General features: G+C 35.7%; 2 protein-coding genes across 7 annotated transcripts in view; both read right to left on the bottom strand.

Annotated features, from left to right (window-relative positions):
* The window catches only part of sotv (exostosin glycosyltransferase sotv), a 29,558-nt gene extending 28,027 nt beyond the window's left edge, over positions 1-1,531 (bottom strand). Inside the window, exon 1 of one of the 2 annotated variants that reach the window (XM_069831664.1) lies at positions 228-1,531. The gene's annotated coding sequence lies outside the window, so the exon portion shown is untranslated. The remainder of the gene's footprint in view (positions 1-227) is intronic. The other variant, XM_069831665.1, reaches the window with a different exon arrangement.
* A 4,357-nt stretch (positions 1,532-5,888) lies between these two features.
* On the bottom strand, positions 5,889-11,084 carry LOC138703620 (peroxisome biogenesis factor 10-like). Of its 5 annotated transcripts, none has more exons than XM_069831661.1 (2): positions 10,967-11,084; positions 5,889-6,916 (listed from the first exon to the last, which is right to left on the bottom strand). In XM_069831661.1, the coding sequence occupies exon 2, from the start codon at positions 6,864-6,866 to the stop codon at positions 5,940-5,942; it is 927 nt and encodes a 308-aa protein (XP_069687762.1). In that variant the 5' UTR covers positions 6,867-6,916; positions 10,967-11,084; the 3' UTR covers positions 5,889-5,939. The 5 variants fall into 5 exon arrangements, with proteins under 5 accessions (XP_069687762.1, XP_069687761.1, XP_069687760.1 ...); XM_069831660.1 differs by having other exon boundaries at positions 10,934-11,054; XM_069831659.1 differs by having other exon boundaries at positions 10,879-11,021.
* Positions 11,085-15,139: the final 4,055 nt, after the last annotated feature.

Genomic DNA, 15,139 nt, shown 5'->3' with positions numbered 1-15,139 from the left:
ACCTTTTCTTACTATCAGACCTACCACTGCATTTATGCGAATTCCATGATTTAAAATGGAATTGCCATTTTTTCAAAAATGTAAACAAACCAACAAGCTAGAAACTGCAGTACTTTCAAATTCTTCTAATAAGTACCTTTCTTCCTATATATAATATGTTCAATTATTGTAAGACAACTTTCCTTATACTAAACATTTGTAATTAACACTGTTTACATTACTATTACCTCATATTTACATTCCATGACATTAGCAATGAAGACCACTCTCACAATTTCTACAAATGTTTCGCATTACAGTTTCACATTTATCACAATATACTGTGCTAAAATATTATATTAACCAACTCAAGCGCAGCAGTTATAATCACGTAACGTCAAGTCATAATCACATTTCTGCAACACTCCTCGAAACTAGCCTAAACTTTACAACTCACGTACCCCCAGGCACCTATGATTCTCTCTTGTTTAAGATTCCAAAACCCTGGTCAGTGTTGCCAACTCAATTTCTGAAAACCCGCTATAAACCAGTGCAGAAGTTGCTAAACTGTTAGCTGAAGTCTGATATTCCTGACCAATTGTGACCAGGGCTGATATACAATGAAAAAAAGAAATCGTTTTGCCACTATGAGTGTTATAAAAAAACCGCTAAACTCCTATATTAACAGTATAAATTAGATCAATTTTATCCGCTAAATTATGAAACGCGCCAGATCTAATTTAAAATTTATCCATGTATCCCCCTTTGAAACCAACGTGTCCATCTCACTTTAAAATCAAATCAATCTATCCCCCTTTAAAATCAATCTATGCATCTTTCATTAATATCAATCACTCTATCTGTGCGTCCATCCATCCTGTCCATCTGCCTGTTTGTCTTTCGGCTCATCTGCCTGTCAATCCAGATGTCTAGTCTGCCTAACTGTGCCTGTCGTCGGTCGTCGTTCGTTGTCGTCGTCCGTATTTCAAATCTATGTATCCACATTCCATCTGTTCTATCCATTTACCCATCTCTCAATTGATGAATTATCCACCATGGCAATCGCTGGATCAATGAGGACAATTTCACTTGCTTTACTCCAGGTGACAGGCCCAGGGACAAGGAAACAAGAGATCTTTCTGAATTGTACCAGAATGCAGATTTTCTTTAGTCTGTACCATCACAAATAACTGGCCATCTTCAATACATTGTTTTCATTGACTTGGTTTGTATAGTCATAAATACCCAGATGTACAACAGATCTCTGAATACCGAAAGGGTTTTAGCTTCTATTCAATTGAATTTAATGCACATCAAAACACATTATAATTTTATGTGCTCATCATAAACATATTTTGTAACAGAGAGGGAACTACAGAGATGTGAATTGGGTGAGACATGGGACTGTGCACTTCAGACAAAATAGGCTTTTTGTACTCCCATCATGGTATGAGTTGCATGCAGACTGTCCTGTCAGACTACACATTCCTCTCCAGCCATCAAATTTGTATATCATACCTTTGGAAGTGACCTGTCATTCCTCACAGATATAGAAGAGTCGTTGATGTCCCCATGAGGCAAGCAGGAACCTGGAGGGCTTCAGTTCTAGAATCCATCACTACTGCCATCTATCAATTTTTTGACAAATTATGAGAAACAACTGTCATGGCAGACCATTTCTGCATCACACAAACACAAGGTAGTACCCTATTTACCAAGACAGAGATAATTGAAAGGGAATTTTGGAGAATGATGGTAGAGTGACAGGAAAACGGCAGAACCGAGAGAGAAAATCTCACAACTTTGGCTTTATCGACCATGAATACAACTCCGTCATTGTCGAGATTTGAAAATAATTGAGTGATCATTGTAAGTCAGGGTAGAATGGTGCCCTTAGTAAAACGATAGAAATGATCAGTCTTGAATATAACATTGATTGTGAAATGGTCTCTTAAGAGAGGAATTTATCTTAGGCATTTATCTTAGTGGTAGTCTTAGGTGGGAGGATCAAACCAACTATGTGACTGGGAAAAAACAGACAGTCTTACATTTTATAATGTAAACACTCAAGAAGGTTAAGTGCTAAATCTAAGGACTTAGCGTACAGATCTCTGGTTCGTCCACTAATGAAATGTGAGAAGGTATGCTGAAATCAATATACAGTAAGGGTCATTCCACGAAAATGCGACATTTTCACGAAAAATAAAAATCTCACGAATCTCTGCTTGCTATATGTCATTTTTTTCGTTATGATCCGAATTTTTTTTAATCTGATAACACTCATTGTGTAACAACACGTATGTGGGAGAAAAAGCGCCAAGAAGTCTGTGGTTTAAGAGCGTGAAATTATCTACTGGAAATCACATATTTGAATGCACATTTAAGGCAAATAAATCATTACTTCTGTATGTTAAATACAATTAATAATGAAGCGCAGACCTTTGTTAATAATTACAATGCATAGAAACCGTAATACAATGATTATTTCGTGCTTGATTGCAATTATTACAAGGAAAGGTTGAGAGTTCGTGTGTCACGCTCAAATGGACATTTGTTTATATTTCTTCAAAATCATTTCATTTTTTCATGTTTCATAAGTGTAAAAGCGAGACATATCACATAACAATCAACTTCTTATATGGACAACATTTTGATGTACGTATTCTACAAGAAAAACACGTGACACACGTAACACAATACTGTGACACACGAACAAAAATGTTATGTTCGTGTGTCACTAAAGTTTATCCTAAAATCCAGTTACAATTTTTGTTGTCGTTGGAAGTCTTTACGTCTCAACATAATTAGTAGTGGAATTTCAAATACTTATTGTTGATTTAGATAATTGTGTGTGCGTGCACACGCACCTGTACGTTTTTTTCAATGGACATAAACTGTAGGTTAAACACTCTTGAAAATATGTGTTCCATAACTGTTGTAAGGGAGAAAGGAACTGGCCATGTTATCCCATTATCTCCTGGCCTAGTTGCCTCATAAGTGGTGCCTTCTTGGTATCACTTGTGAGGTTCACACCTGTCTTTGGACAGACTCAACAACAGCTGTTGTAAAAATATAGTGTGTAGGCCTAAAATTAGCATAAGACAATTTATGCCTAAAGTTCGTATAAAATATTATTTTTTTTTAATTCCTTGAATTAAAAACTTACAAAAATTGGTTTATGTTAACGTTCACGAACCGGGTTGGGGCTCTCTAGCGACTAGGTTGAAAAATTCAAGGCTCTGTTTGCTTTTTAAGGTGTATACAGGGCATAGAGCTCAGAGGAACATATTGTAAATTTTATACTGAACAACAATGAAATTTTAATATTAACTAATATTTACAAAGCACTATTTACAACACAGAACGGTCAGTTCTCAGTTCACAGCTCGTTTGTCTTGGCTAGTTCTTCTAGCTCAACCACTCGCGTTCACAGAATCTCGAACCACAGACCTTCAGCGACGATCCGCTGAACTTCGAACTCAGGTCCCCCAACTGCGGTCCACTGCATTCGAACTCCGGGCTTCAGGCTCCACAGTTACGGACACAACTCAAGTCGCGCTCTGGTCTCGAAGCTGGCTTCACTGCTACACAAGACTGGCTTACTGACTGACTGAATGACGTTCACTTGCGTCTTCTCTTTTATAACCACAGCGACGTAGACGAGAAGGTTCCATGCGTGTCCAGAGATAGCACTCTCGAACAATCCAGATCCCTCTCCTCTCTGCCAGCACCAGATGCACGGGCAACCTCCCCTCGCGCGCCGCAGTAGTACACCGCCCCTCTACCCTCTTGGCATCCAGATGCTCCCCTCGCTGCCACACCTAAGCGACCAACGGACACATGTTCGAACCCCGGTGTAGCTGTCATAATATGGAGGACTGAACTGAAGGAAAGCTCCTAATCACAAAATTAAAAGTAAGAAACAGAGCCTCGATAAAGGAAAGTTTTCATATTTAAATAGGAGCATTGTTCTCTAACAATTAAAAGATTAAAAAATAACTTTGATAGGTTGTCATAATCAGAATGCTAGTAATTATAAATGATTTTCAGACTCTTAGTCCAATAATCTGCCCACCTCTTAATTTAAGATTTACTATATTCTTCGCCTAACATAATTACAAACGATAAATCCAGACATTTGAGATGGGGCAGGGCATGTAGTACGCATGGGTGAATCCAGAAATGCGTATGGACTTAGTTGGAAGGTCTGAGGGAAAAAAGACATTTGGTGAGGCCGAGACATAGATGGGAGGATGTTAAAATGGATTATGGGAGGTGGAATATGATGCTAGGGACTGGATTAATCTTGCTCAGGATAGGAACCAATGGCGTGCTTATGTAAGGGCAGGGCTGGGCAGTATTTGAAATACATTTGTATTTTGTATTTTGTAAGGATTTTAGAAAGTATTTTGTATTTAAATACATAAAATTGATGTATTTTGTATTTCAAATACTCAAAATACTTTCTTCTTCTTGTCCAAGTTTTGGATTTGGATTTGAAGAATGAGCTTTTGTATTATTTGCCTACACATTTCAGATGTGCTAGCCATACACTTAGTTTTCTTGCCACAACTGATTTCCTTAATGCCATAAAGAAATTTCCAACAGCATCAAGGATCCATCACCCAACACTTGCTAAATGTTCAGCATTATGGAATGCGTCTAGGAGACCCAAATCCTCAGAAATTATATCAGATGTCTTGAAATATTCATTAAAGTTTCCTTGCTCAACTCGATGGAATTCTCTTTATGACTCAATATCTCAAATATTGAAATTCAAACATGATATAAACAGTATATGTGAAATCTGTGATGGTCAACCTTCAAAGTTGTTGAATTTCAGTACCTTGAAGAATATTGTGCAGTTCTGAAATCCACTGTTGTAGCCTTTGATTTAATGCAAAATGAGAAGACGTGCTATTATGGCCAACTTTTGCCCACATTAATTTCCCTCAAAAACAGATTACATATTCTGTTATGTAGTAATCTATGCCATCTATTCAAAGTAACTCCAATCGTAATAAGTTCGTTTTCATCAATATTTAAAGCAATGTTTGATCTGACCCCAGAAGCAAATTGAGCTATTTTGGCAGTTTGCTTCCACCAATCATTTAAAACGGCTGGCTACCTGACACTGCCTTACCAAATGATAAGAAGAGGACACAGAATATATGCGTGAAATCAACTGGGCAGTTCTCTGCTACACCTTTGGTCAGTTCAGACGATGAAGATGATCAAAACAATTCTTATGTTTTCAACTAAAATACAACAGACTTTGAAAAGCAAAAAGAAAAGAACTTGTCTCCTGCGGAGTATGAGCTCACAAAATTCTTCAATTGTAAGGGACAACCCTGTGCACTCTACAGAATTATCCAACAATGACACAAGCTTTTATAGAGCATAATAAAATTGGTATAATACAAGTTTGTGGTCTTCTGCGCCTGTAGAAAGACTGTTCTGTTTTGCAGGATTTATTCATTCACAAGCAAGGGGATCCTTATCTGATAAACTTTTTGAAACAGTGGTTTTTTTGAAAGGGAGCAGTAATTATTCATATATGGCATAATTTCATTGCTGACTGGGAAAAGGAAGAATGTTCAGTTACAGTGTTTATATAAAACTTCGAGGTAAAAATATTTAGATTTTCAGTAATATTCTTATTTCTTTATATATTGTATAGAGCATTTGAAATACATATGTATTTTGGTTAATTTTTAAAAAGTATTTTGTATTTGTATTTCAAATACTATTCTTTGAAGTATTTTGTATTTGTATTTGAAATACTTGGATGTCAGTATTTTGCCCAGCCCTGTGTAAGGGTGGCAATGAACCTCACGATTCTTTAAAAGTTATTTGTAAGTAAGATTTACTGTACAAAGCTGATTTAAAAACATATGTTTTAACTGATGTGATGTTTAACACAAAATCAATTTATTTCAGATTTACTATACAAAGCTGATTCAGAAAACATGTCTAATTTCATGTGAAGGTTCGTAGTTTTGAAGCAAAACAACTCGAGATGGGAGCACTTTTTCTCTGCACAATGGACACATCTGTTGTTCCTTTACCCACTCCAAGATGCAATTCCAACAGAAAAGATGACCACATGGTGTTACCGTTGTGTGTGTCCTATCTTCTAGACATAAGGCACATCGTAGTTTTGTGCTTGATGACGTAGAGGTTTTGGAGCTAATATCTTGTAAATCAAATGGCTTTGTGGATGTATACTGTTGCCTCCACTTAGAAAAACATGTGTTAATACCAAGTAACGAAAGATATAACAATGACACTACTCCCAAAACCTGAAAACCAATGTGCGAAACCTCAGCTTTCAACCACTGCCGTACTAAAATGTACTTAATTCCTGTCAGTCTCTTGGAAATGTCGTAATAATTTCCGTTCAGGTAGAAAATACCTTTATGCAGTCTATGAAGATAAGGAATTACACTTTTGAGAATATTAATATATGAAAGCAACTTCTCTTGAGCTTCTGGTCGCAGTTTAGTAACATCTGATGGCTGCTTCAGATGATCTTCCAATCTAGTGAGGAATTTAAGGACAAGTAATTCCCCTCCACAGTTAAGCAAAACCATGGAGATTCTTAGTAACTTGCCTGGTACATTCTTACTCGTTTTATCAATCTGAATCACTCCTGTGTATTCTTCACCAAGTGTTTGGAAACCCCACACAGTTGTAAATCCATAATAAAATAATCTTGCAAGTGCTTCCCTCAAATTTCGAGATTTCAACCAATGTCTGTTTCCACCAAGCATATACGTTGTCTCAGATATAAGACTGTCCAGTGTGTCAATAAACTGGTCGTCCTTTTGTGCAGATCGAAGGATTTCTGCCTGCCCTGCTCTTGTAAAACTCTTTATTGAAGCCATGGTAGGAACACTGGCTGAATCCACAAAACTCAATTATTTTTTATCATTACCTGAAACATACAAATTTTGTATCAGCAGGGTGAGACTACTATAGTCACGTTGCTCTTATTTTCGGCAGCCAATCACGTTGCAGGTCGGCTACATTTAAATGTGTGCGTCTTGTCATTCGCTGCTGATGACATTATGCACTTTCTAAGAGGCTCGATAAATACTTAATATAATCGCCCGCCATTTTGGTTATTTTGTTGGTGTTCACAGAAAGCACACGAGGACATTATTTGCCGCTCAATTATTATTTGCTCAATTACAGTGCGTTTGATTTATTATCATAGGAGCTACGACAGGATAATGTTTAACGGTGCGGCAAATAGATTCCTCGTCTGGTAGCTTGGCAACGAAAGAACAAAAATGGCGAACGATACTACCTACCTACTCTCTTTCCAGCTAAAGATTGAAGTAAATGTGTGGCATATGGTTCCTGATTGCCTATTGGACGCACAATGCCTCCAAACTCATGCTTGTCATCTTCTTCCTCATATTAAAATAGTTCCTTTTAAAATAATAAAATGTATAATATATATGGAATAGGAGTGAATTAAACATGCTTATAAGAACACTTTCTTACGATTTAAACAACATGTTTATATTAGTAGTTTCAGACATTGCGTGTTAAATCATTGTAACATGTATTATGGCAACGAGCATGCGTAATAGGCATTAAATCCCTCCCAAGGTGACTTGCAGCTTCACAGAGCACATCAGCACAGCTGGTATAACACAATGCGAGATTCAGTGTTGTTAACCTCAAATAAATTTCTGTAGAATTAAAGAAATTCTCCATTCTTCAAAGAATAACATTTAATCACGAATCTACAGAAAATGAAAATCCACTATTCCCAGTAGAGAAATAATAAATATTAACTCTCTGTGAGCATTTTACGGGTTAGTTCAATGAATGTGTTGAAATGTCTGCAATATATCAGACGGTGGCTGCCCTGCATGCTCACTTGCTGAAAATAATGCGCCCTGGTGGCTGCTTTGGTAGCTAGCTTGCGATTGCGGAGTAATATATTTCGGTTTTGTTTACGTCCACTTCAATCTTCAGTTGGAAATAGAGTAGACTTTATAGAGCCTTCACTTCCTAAGGCGTAAGCAAAGAGGAGGAGTCACGCCGGAAATAACAGCGACACGACTTTAATTTCAGTTACGAACAGTAAAGCCTGTCTAGATTGGACACCTATGGTTCCACTAAAATTTGTCCAATTTAGAAAGGTATCCAATATACGTAGAAGGAAGATTTTTACATCACAAAAGATCTACATTGGTAAAATATGACAAATTGACTATATCTATTTATATCTTAATAATTAATATTGTGGTATAACTATATTATATAGATGATTTACACTTGCAGTAGAATTTTTTTCAATCTTGTTGAAGTAAGAGTATTCCCATCAATGAACTGCAGCTTCAGGAGAAAGCAAAAGAGATTGCTAAACAATTATAAATCAGTGACACATTTATGGCTAGCAATGGATGGTTAAAATGTTTCTGAAAGTGGAACAACAACATTCAGTGTTCTATGTGACGAATGGAGAGGCTTTGACCTTCAAGAAGCATCGAGTATAATAAATTATCCTTTTTGCAATAAAATTCGTTGAATTCATGGAAAAAGTTGCAACTGTTGCACTTGCCAACAGCATTAATAAGTGTTCACGTTAATTGAAGGGTGTAATCCCAAAACTCGCTCAGCGCATTTGGCCATTTTTATAATTTATATACTCGTATATGATTATTTTTGAGCCCTCTATTATATGAGGAGGTCCATTCCAAACCGTATTAAGCCCACCCACGGACGAAATTGAGTGTTATATGGTTTCGTATAGTTCTGAACATACTCTATCATGCTGTGAAGTCTGTTTGGGTCTAACTGTATTAAATCCCCCTGAAAAGAATGCATGAAACCTTTCCCTTTGCTGTATATTATAGGTTGCAATTTGGTATAATTTTCCTCTATCCAATACCTAATTCCCTCTTTACCCTTTCCTATCCAGTCCTCTGACTGAACTCTTACTTTCTTCGAACCCGACGGCATTAGAGCATTCGAGGCCTAGGGGTTCATTTCACTTTCCTTCCTCCTCTTTCTACTTTTCTGTTCCTAGTGCTGACCTGCTATGGCACTAAAATCGTCCTCCAGTGGCTTAAGGAGGGAAAGCTGGTGAACAACAAGATCTCCCAGCTAGGTCCAATGGACCCGTCAACCAACAGCAGGTGTGGTCCTCCAGACATTCTGGGGGTTGTGTGTGAATGAAGTAGCCACCAAAATGTTAAAATATGGTGTTCACTTAAATCGGCTACAACTTGCCATTTAACTGTTCCAATATGAAAAATGGAACTCTCTGCATCAAAATCCACAGTTAATTCCCGATTTACCACGAAAATCGTCTGTAGCTGCATTTAGATTGGCAACAGGCCATGATTGTTTGGCTAAACACCTGCATAGAATTGGAATATATCAGTCCCCTAACTGCCCATTGTGCAACTCAAACCAAGAAATGGATTCGGAACACCTCAAAATGTGTGCTTCATTGGCAGGTCATGATAATATCTTTGAAAAATATTGGAGTGCAAGAGGTCAAATGACTTTATTGTCAAACGCCTGGCATTAGAAAACAACAACAACATATTATGGGCTGCATTTTATAAGACGTAATCTTTGCCGATCACTGCACTAGAGAAACTTGAAAATCACTGCATTCAGATAGAATAGTTCAGATATTAATTCTGGTACTTTTCAATACATTAGAAAAATTTGAGAATTTTGAAGGACATGTAGATAGCTTACTAGGCTACCCACTCAATAAGATTAGACCGGTAAAAAACTAAACACCCACGTCCTACTGCTTATAGTACACCTCAAGTATTTGAAGCTGTCCATGGCAGTAGAATAAGTGAACAGCTTCAAATACTTGGGGTGTACTATAGAGAGCTCAGATGAGGTCTGGACAGGAGCTATGGGCCAAAAGAAGAATAGCAATGGCAAAGAAAGCTTTGAATAGAAAAAGGAGCATCATCGTCGGACCTCTGGAGAAAGAACTAAGGAAGATACCGGTGAAGTGCTTTGTGTGGAGTGTGGAATTGTACGGGGCTGAAATATGGACATTACGACGAAATGAAGAGAAGCGAATAAAAGCATTCGACATGTGGATATAGAAAAGAATGGACCGTGTGAAATGGACAGACAGAATAAGAGATGAAGCTGTGTTGGAAAGAGTGGTTGAAGAAAGAATGATGCTGAAACTTATCAGGAAGAGAAAAATGAATTGGTTGGGTCACTGGCTGAGAAGAAACTGTCTGCTTAAAAATGCACTGGAAGGAATGAACGGGAGAAGAGTTCGGGGCAAAAGAATCTTATATCAGATGATAGACGAATTAAGATGTAGATAGGATATGGATCATATGCGAAGACAAAGAGGAAGGCAGAAAATAGGGAAGATTGGAGAATGTTGGGTTTGCAGTGAAAGACCTGCCCTCGGCCAGAAAGTTATGAATGAATGAATTAATTAATTAATTATTGTTCCTTCAATGTCTACACTGGAAAATATTTGGTTATAATTTGTATCTATAATGGGAGCGATACCGTATTTGTCTCTTGTTTACGGAAATAATTATTCAACAAGTGGTGAACAACACAATATATAACGGGGGTATGTGGACGTTGTGGACGATAACTGAAAGTAAATAGAAGCAGTTTTGTTTTCAATTGCGGAAAAAATTATACAAAGCCAAAAAACAAGTCGAGAAAGTGTGATTGAAAGGTTTCAGACCGAACATAACCTAATTAAAAGCAACAGTGGCGTAAGTCAGGTATTGCAAGGCATAAGATATTTTAACTTTTGCGTTCTAAGCAATTGAAAAATGTGTTAAAATATAGTAATTTAAGGTGCTATTTGTGCAACTATAATGTTGTTTGGTACTTCAAATACAAGAGAAAAGTTTACTTTATTCTGACCTTCACGCAATGAAGTGTCAAAAACTCTTGACTTACGCGCACTTTTACCAAATACCTTAGGTATCTGCTATTACTTTGATTTCCTCACATATTATTCTGAATGTTAAGGTAAATTGTATGAATCAAAGTTCCTTCCGTCAACGATGTAAGAATCTTACGCACAACACAAATGATTAAAAAAAAAAAAAACAGGTAGTATCACGTAAGCAACGCCCTGAACCCTGACCCTGATCACATCGATGGTAAATTCTTCTGACGAAATGTCCCTCTTTCTTCATTTAAATTCCCTTTTAGAGTCTAAATTTCCCTTCCTCTTTATACTGGCTATTTATTTGTCTATGGTTAAGATACTGGTCAAGAACAATTTATTATTATAGGACATCACATTGTTAACAAGGCTATCCCGGGGTATCCCAGTTCTATTTGGTCGTAACAGTAACGGCACGGTTGAAACCTACCGTAGCTAATTCTCCAGTTTAGCATCCCTTCTTCCTTGCGGTGACAAGCTTCTAACGGATACGATCTATATGGTGAATAATAAACTATACTTGTTTTTTTTTTTAAATATGGGACATGACAGGAGCGTTGCGATCGGAAAAATAAACTGAAAACTCATTAAGTAGTATGCTATTAAATTCCATGGACTAGACTCACCATCGTTTCTATGAAAGGACTTGTTTTACTAAAATTTAATTTCAGACATTTTCTTTTAAACATACGTTTGATTATTTTTAGAGTAACAAGGAATTGTTAAAGAAGTTAGGTGTAGTGATAAATATGCATAAGCTGAAAGAGTGATATAAATGACGAAATTGGTACTGTATAAGGAATTCGTTGGTAAGAGGAATGTGTCAGCATTTTCAGATTTCAGAATATGGTAACCCTAAATATGGCTATAAAACTTTGTTATACCGATATTCATTTATTTTTTTTATTTCTGCAACGTTGACACATGAAACAAATACTTCACCTTCTGTGAGCCAGACTGCCGGGAAAACACCACTAAGATAGTCAATGGCGATTTTTCTTCTCCCTTTCTCACCACTAGGACTATATACTCACCCTGTATTACATTACACGTCCAGTCCTGGAAAATAGTTCTCGGTAATGGATCCAAAAGTATGGCAGGTTTTCTGTTTCTCTGATGACAGAGCCGATCCAATATTAGCTGTGAAATGTTGGCCGTCTCTACATTTATGACATACTCTACCTACCCAAAAAACCTCGCATTGCGTTGATCACCGTGAAAGTCTCAAATCATATTTGAAACAGACTAACATTTAAGAACTATGTATTGTATGTAGAATTCTCTAATTTAGTTATTGCACATTGTCAGTGTTATTTTGATAATTTTGGTGAAGAACTTCTGTTTCTTTCCCTTTTCACTGTGAATATGTAAATTTCGTCGAAACAGATCTTTCTTTCTTTCTGTTAATATTATCTGATGGCTTTCTGTCCATAGCATGACTTTCAATATACTATTAATTTTCATTATGTTTTGTTCCCAAACCTGTTTTTTCCGAAGTTTTGTTTATTCGTAAAATCTGGGTAGAGATAGCAGTAGTGCTCTTCAATATCCTATAACTTATGCAATTATATTGTCCCCATCACTGGATCTGACTTCAAGGTTTTCTTTTCCTTAGGCCGATATTTCACTGCATCTTACAAAGCTTCAACCAAGAGGAAGTTTCCAACAGATTCATTACAAATAAATTAATAATTCCAGTGATGAAACTAGGACAAAAGTTAAAATAAGATGACTGTTAATCCAGGGATTGAAATATTGAAGACTATTTTCTTATTAAATTTGCACAACTTCCACGAAAATGTTCATCATTCTCTAAAGTATCTTGTGTTTCCAAACATGAAAAGGGTAATTATGCTAGGCCCACCATATTATATTAAAAAAACAGCTCTTGGAGCTTCTCTTTTAATCTAAACCATTAAGGTATTTGAAATACATAGCACTATGAATACAGATACAGTTAAAATAAGATAATTTCACATGTATACATCACAGGAAATGATTCCCTTCATTAAAAAAGTGGAGGAAATGAAGAAGATGCTATTTTCCTAATTATCTGGAGATGTTCTACACCTAATCATACAACTTAATGACATCATAACCCTGTCATTGCTACGTTTCTTTAAATGATAAGCTTAAATGTAAAATTGACATTTACTATGAATAAAATTTAAACTTCACCCATAATTTATTTTAATTTACATTTCAAATAGTTAGTCTTCACTATAAATATAAGCACAGTCATAATTTTTTCACAGAAACTAAACACTTTCATAAAAACTTAGTCCTTAAACGGACTTCTCTTTCATGTCGAAATATTTTTAAAATAAATGTCTATTACTGCCAAACAGTGAACAGTATTAAGCATGGTCCTTTAGTTAATAAAGCAAAGACTTGATGGGTGCACTTTAAACCTTATTCATACAAGAAAGTTGAATATTTCACCTTTACGAGTTCTATAAAACGGTAGGTATTTAAATTGTTATTTTACTGAGAATGTTTGTATGTCTTCCAATGAATTTATGTGACTACGCTTGATTTTACAAATCTGCTACCTAAGCTAATATGCATATATTAAATATGACAAATAAATTAAAGAGGCAAATGTTACTTTCAGACTGAATCTAATAATGAGTTTTGTATTATTTGGAGTTGGCACTGGGCTGGATGCCTTTCTGAAGGTTATTCACAGACATCAATAATTACTGGTATGAGATTTAATTTATTTTTATGTTAAAATGCAGTTATGATCATTTCTAGTGCGATGTATTTATCAAGTAAAGCAACAGGGATTTGGATTAGGAATAAAATAAAATTAGTAGAGTAATATAATTTATTTTAGTTTTTTTCTTTTTAATTTTGAATGAGTTACTATATCGGAGGTTATAGGCAAAACCGGTGCAATACCCGTAGAGTTATGTATATACGTAGTATATAAATGTTATAAGAAGGTTTATTTTAGAGACATTCTCTTTTAAAAAACAACATTTTATTAACATCATTTTACAAACTTATTATTCTTTTTTAAATATATATAATATATGGAATAAATTTTACAAAAATGTTGTACCTAATGTGCGTCGTTTCACGTTGTTTTTTATCCCTCAATACTTTATCGAACTATCTTAAATATAAATGTCTCCCAAGTTTCCATCTAAACCCAGGAACTTGTTAAACAGTACACATCGATTCTACAGCACATTGAATGATACAAACAACTCTCATACACACAACATTCATTATAATCTCCACCATGTTCACTAGAACTCTTCTGAAATAACCACGTGTCCCGAAACATCTTGAAGAATGTCACAGTAGCTTCTCATTTTCAAATCTGACATGCATCTCAAGGAATGAGGTCTTAACGGTGTGGACTTCAGGTATGCTATCTTCTGAAACTATTATTTGTGTTAGTATTGCGTTTAATATAAACTATGTTGCTTTCACTCATTTATTTAAATACCGGTATTAACTTGACTGTTTCATTGCCATGATCAAGGAAGGTTAGGGTTTTTTAAATTGACTGATTTTGGGCTGGAATTCCTGTTAGATGTAGAGATACTTTTTCCTTTTATTGTTCATTTATGGATAACTCAAGTTGTCCACTGGAGCCAATGAGTAGCCTACTGAGATCTCTTTCTCATATACCTAACAAAGTATGAGTGTGAATGTAACTACTTACCCCTTAAGGCGTGACCTCAAAGCTTTGGGACGTTCTTTCACATAAAAGCAATTTTTCATTTATTGTACCTTAATCTTAGCTGAATTTATACATTTCTTTTACAGAAGACTAATTAACTAGAAGCCTTCTTCTACTTGTTAGATAAATTACAGTCATAATACTAGAAGTTATTTCCTTCTATTCTATATTTAAGCAGAGAAAAGATCATTTACTTATGAAATATGTTGGAAATTATGATATAACTAAGTAAAAAATATATGCAAGAGCTCAGGAAATCATAACATAGATTTTCAGACACTAATTTTCCTAATAGGTCAGAGATATGAAATAAACTGAAATAGTCATACCACAGTTACATTCAAGTATAAATTTCTCTAATGATATTATTTTCTTAAAAGGATTTAGCTACACAGCATGACTGGTTATTTCTTATGAATTCTAGTAAAATGGCTAAGATCACTTAATCTTAATGCAGATGAAAACATTCAGTGGAAGATTGTCATGAACTTCTAGTTGGTTGAGACATCATCACTAAGACCTGGAAACTGCAAAAT

Source organism: Periplaneta americana, chromosome 7, assembly GCF_040183065.1.
Source record: "Periplaneta americana isolate PAMFEO1 chromosome 7, P.americana_PAMFEO1_priV1, whole genome shotgun sequence".
In the NCBI taxonomy this organism is placed as follows: Eukaryota; Metazoa; Arthropoda; class Insecta; order Blattodea; family Blattidae; genus Periplaneta; species Periplaneta americana.
The sequence above is the reverse complement of the archived record's forward strand: the minus strand, read 5'-3'. Positions and strand labels throughout refer to the sequence as shown.

Bases quoted from the DNA above. Each gene is read 5' to 3' on its own strand.
- LOC138703620 (XM_069831661.1), bottom strand. From the start codon at position 6,866: ATGGCTTCAATAAAGAGTTTTACAAGAGCAGGGCAGGCAGAAATCCTT.